Below are 4,509 nucleotides of genomic sequence, written 5' to 3'. Positions count from 1 at the left end.
ACACCCTCTTCTCGTGTCTCTGAAGAGAGCAACAGTGTACTCATATACATTAAATAAATAAAATAAATGTCTTAAAACATAATTTTATGATTGGGAGGTCACCGCAACATGAACTGTTTTAAAGGGTCACAGCATGAGGAAGGTTGAGAACCACTGAACTGTAAATACCACATAAATGTGATTGAAAGCTGAAGAGTGGAAACATTTTTTGGCAGCAAAATCAGCCACATTTGAGAAAGTTATGTTTGTTGTGAGCTTTCTGATTTAGAAAAAAATAATAATAATAATTTGGCAATATTCCACATGTTAGTGATTTAAGAGCAGCTGCATACTCAATGAAAACTGGTCAGTTAGCTTCAAGGCTGTAGACTGCAGCTTATGCGGGAGTAGACAGGCCTCTTGAGAGGGAAGACTGGTCAAAAGAGCAACCTGTAAACTGCTCTAGCAGAAGCTTCCTTGGAAGACAAATTCTTGTTTGCAAATTTGTTTAGAATCAGCTGAGTATATGGCTTCAGTTACCTGAATAAGAATAGACAAAAAAAAAAAAAGGCATTCTAGCAATCCAGTAGAAATAAGGACTTATTGCTATAAGGAGAAATCTGTCCCTGTGGGTATAAACATACCCATTTGTTGATTAAAGGCATCTTTGGCCATCTCATCACTGAGCTGCAGATGTTCTGTGCCAGAGAGGTGGTGACAGGGTTATGTGATGCTCCAGGACTTCCTTTGACTTAACCAGCAATGTTTCTGAAAGGATTCTGACATAACAGCACTGGGCTTGTGAAGGCCAGTCCTCCCGTGGTTCTTACGATTTGTCTTAGTTAAATGACAGTTTTTGTCCTTGTGTTGTGAAAAGATTATTAAGTCATATACTGACAGCAGTTTAGAATTTATGCATCTGTGATACATTCTTCCCTAAATAACGCCAAAATACCTAGGTTTGTAGACTGTCAACAGAGACCCTATAAACAAAAACCCAAACAAATTATGATAAAAAGCCAAGATAAAAGCTGAGACTTCCACTTCAAACACTTGTTTTAGGTGAACTGGTTTTTACATTCTACCTTTAACAAAGTATGACTCTGGGGATGCATGGCTCTGCTCTGGAGGGCAGCCTGCACTCACCCTAGGAGGCTGCCTAGGGAAGAAAGCCTTGGCTTTTCAGATGACCGTAAACTGAGCAGACTTTAGGTCAAACCTACAGGGAGAGTGAGTGGAACCAGCTTGAACCACTTCGAAGTTGGGAGGCACAGCTCTCTACAGAAGGGCTTCTTTGTGGTGTTTACAGCAGGGGCTGCTGGGAAGCTCAGGTCTGTGTAAGCAGTTTTTTTTTTTTTTCTTTCTTCGAATCAAGACTGACTAGAGTTGTCCCTTTCATGAGCCAAATTAGTAACAATACATCAATACTATGCAGAACTTCATAGTAAGGAAATATGTAAGAGCTAGAGACAGACCACCTGAGCATTTGAAAGTGTTGTTTTCTTTATTTTAACAAATACCATCTTTGAAGCACTCACCAGCCTGTGACCAGCTACTTGTGCATGGTGGAAGAGACTGAAATGCTATGGCCCTTCTTGGTCTTTGCTGTTTCAAAATAGCTCGTATGAAGGAGCTGCTTCTGACAGTCACTCTGGGTTCCAGGCCAGCAACAGCAACACCTCCACTGGGAAGAGGTGCTGGGGACTGGAAATATCTCCTTCGCGATATTCCTTACAGCATCTCAACTAGCTCTCCATCAGCCCTGGGATGAGCCAGGACTATCCATCCCTTCTGCTCTAATGAGATGCCTTCGGAACAGTTGGGTTCTTTGAATTGGCCTTCAACTGCAGCTGCTCAAGAGCTGGGAGGAAGAAGGGGAGGAGGTGGCTCTTGATTCTCTTCCTTGCCCAGTGCATACCGCCTAGCTTTCCTGGGATCAGGCTCTGGTGTCTCCTCTGCCCATCTCCCAACACGGCGAACACCTTTGCCCACCTTGGGAGCATTTCTGCAAGGATTGTGGTCATAGATGACCAGCTTCAGATTTGTCAAGTGGGATAGGCTGGGGAAGTAGCGAATACTGTTCCGATCCACGTCGATCACCTCCAGGAAGGGCATATGAAGCAGCACAGAGGGGAAGTCAGCGAGCTGATTGCCTGAGAGCCAGATGGTCCTTAGCTCGCGCAGGCGCCGGAGCTGGTTGGGCAGCAGCCGTAGGGCGTTGGAACCCGCATGCAGGGTTTTAAGGAGACTCAGTTCACACACCACATCGGGCAGCCGGGTGAGGCAGTTGGACTCGAGCCACAGGGTCCGGAGGTTCTGGAGCAAGCTGAGCTCATCCGGGAGGTCACAGAGTTTGTTGTTGCCCAGGTAGAGGATGCAGAGCTGTTTCAAGGTACACACCACCCGGGGAAGAGCTTTGAAGTTGTTGAAATCCAAGGCCAGGATCTGCAGGTTCTGCAGCTGTGCCAGGTCGGCAGGCAGGCTGTGAAGGTGATTGTCACTGAGGTAGAGCTTCACCAGCTCCGTGAAGGAACACACGTGCAGTGGGAAGCGACACAGCTGCCTCCCGCTCAGGTCCACCATCCTGTCTAGAGGCATCTCCCGGAGGTCTCCCACCACATAACTCTGGCAGCGGTCGGTGGGGATGAAAGCCACGAAGGCCCGGAGGGTGTTCCCCATGTGAAGCTGGCTGCGGGGCGAGCCCCTGCCCACCAACTCTGTCAGGGAGTGGGCTGACTCTACTCACTGCTCCTTCTTTACCCTCTCTTTATAAGCCAGAATTCTGTGACAAAAGCCAGTCACTTTGACAGAATAAAGTGCTCCTGATAGCAGCTTGAGTGTCTGGTGACAGGTCGGACAGGCAGGGTCTGGGACGCCATGTCCAGCTCACATATTTGTCTTTAATCACTTAAGCCCCGATCTCTTATCTACTCTTTCCTGATTTCTCTCCCTAATGATAAAATACTATGACAAAGATGGAGAAGTAAAAATGAAAAAAATGCCTATATGTGTACTATGTAGGTAAAACTGTAAATTTTAGAGTGTATAGTGGTCTCCTTTTTGTTACAAATAGTTATTTTTTTAATTACGTGTGAATTTAAAAAGTCAAATCATGGACGTAATTTTGTACTTGCAGCTTTAAAATATACAATTACTTTAAATCCTCGCATGGCATTCCACATGCGTATACAATGATACAAAACATGTTATGATTAAAACTGTTCTAAACACCCTTGTCCATACAGATGTCAGAGCAGCAGGGGCTGGGACGTAGCTCAGTGGCAGAGCCTACCCAACCTGAACAAGGCCCTGCTTCAGTACTGAGCAGGGGCACAGGGCACACTTCTAAGTTTTCCAGGATACATCCTTGAAAGTGTTGCCAAAGGCCTACACCCTTTACAGATTTTCTCCAGTTCCAACAAGCCTGAACCAATATGTAATCAGAAGCAATGGCTTCCGGTTTGTACAGTCTTGCTTTGTTACCAACTAGCATCTTGCCATACTTTAAAAGGATACATTTGAGCTGGAAGTGTAGCTCAGTGGTAGGATGCTCGTATAGCAGAAGTGAAGCCCTGGGATCTCTCTCCGTTTCTGCCAAAACAAACACAAAAAAGCCCTTCTCAGTTGGGCAGTGGTGGCGCATGCACTTGGAGGCAGAGGCAGGCGGATTTCTGAGTTTGAGGCCAGCCTGGTCTATAGAGTGAGTTCCAGGACAGCCAGAAACCCTGTCTCGAAAAAAAAGAAAAGAAAAAAGAAAAAAAAAACCCTTCTCATTGACAAAGGACAAGAAGGAAATGGGAGGCAGACTAGCCTTTTAAAGTATGATGAATTAGAATGTAACCCTGAGGGTGGGGGCAACTGTGCCGGATGCATTTAAATGCCCATCAAAGCTCTGTACTTCTCGTCCATCATAGTGGCCAGTTGAGAAAGCAATGATGAACCAGAACATTCCTAGGACTGCTCAAGAACGAGGGCCTTCAAGGTCTGACCACTGTGCATTGGAGAGATGGCTCAAAGTTTCAGAGCACTTGCTGCCCTTTTAGAGGACCCAGGTTCCAAGCCACCTAGTCTTCATATCTGATGGTTCACAACTGCCTTTAACTGCAGCTTTGTGTGTGTGTGGTAATGGTGGTGGGGTATGATGATCCAGCATCCTATTCTGGCCTCTGTGGGGACTTGCACACTTGTACACACACACACATACACACACACACACACACACACACACACACACACACACACACACAAAGCTAACTATTAATTTAAAAATCTGTCTACTGGAAATGGATGCAAAAGTGTTTAATGTCTTCCCGATGTGGCTCTTTGCTGTACAGCAGGAAACAGGCTCCTCCCCCTCCCCCAGATTCTCCCCCACTCACTGGCCACATATTGTCACCTGGGATGACTTTACAAGTCAGCAAAGTATGTAGAAATCACATGCTGGAATTGGCAGCACTTTGGGTCATCCTGGGTGCCTGAGTAAAGTCTGGAAAACAGACACTTCCCTCCTCACAGCTCCTGTGCCTCATT

At 46.0% G+C, this 4,509-nt stretch overlaps 1 protein-coding gene across 1 annotated transcript; it reads right to left on the bottom strand.

The window, feature by feature from the left end:
• Nucleotides 1-1,461: 1,461 nt before the first annotated feature.
• On the bottom strand, nucleotides 1,462-2,724 carry Lrrc10 (leucine rich repeat containing 10). Its single transcript, XM_031349605.1, has one exon. It carries the CDS (start codon nucleotides 2,656-2,658, stop codon nucleotides 1,834-1,836), a length of 825 nt encoding a protein of 274 aa, XP_031205465.1. The 5' UTR covers nucleotides 2,659-2,724; the 3' UTR covers nucleotides 1,462-1,833.
• Between the last annotated feature and the right edge of the window lie 1,785 nt (nucleotides 2,725-4,509).

This window comes from Mastomys coucha, unplaced genomic scaffold (genome assembly GCF_008632895.1).
Source record: "Mastomys coucha isolate ucsf_1 unplaced genomic scaffold, UCSF_Mcou_1 pScaffold4, whole genome shotgun sequence".
In the NCBI taxonomy this organism is placed as follows: Eukaryota; Metazoa; Chordata; class Mammalia; order Rodentia; family Muridae; genus Mastomys; species Mastomys coucha.
This window is presented reverse-complemented; position numbering and strand designations above follow the sequence as displayed.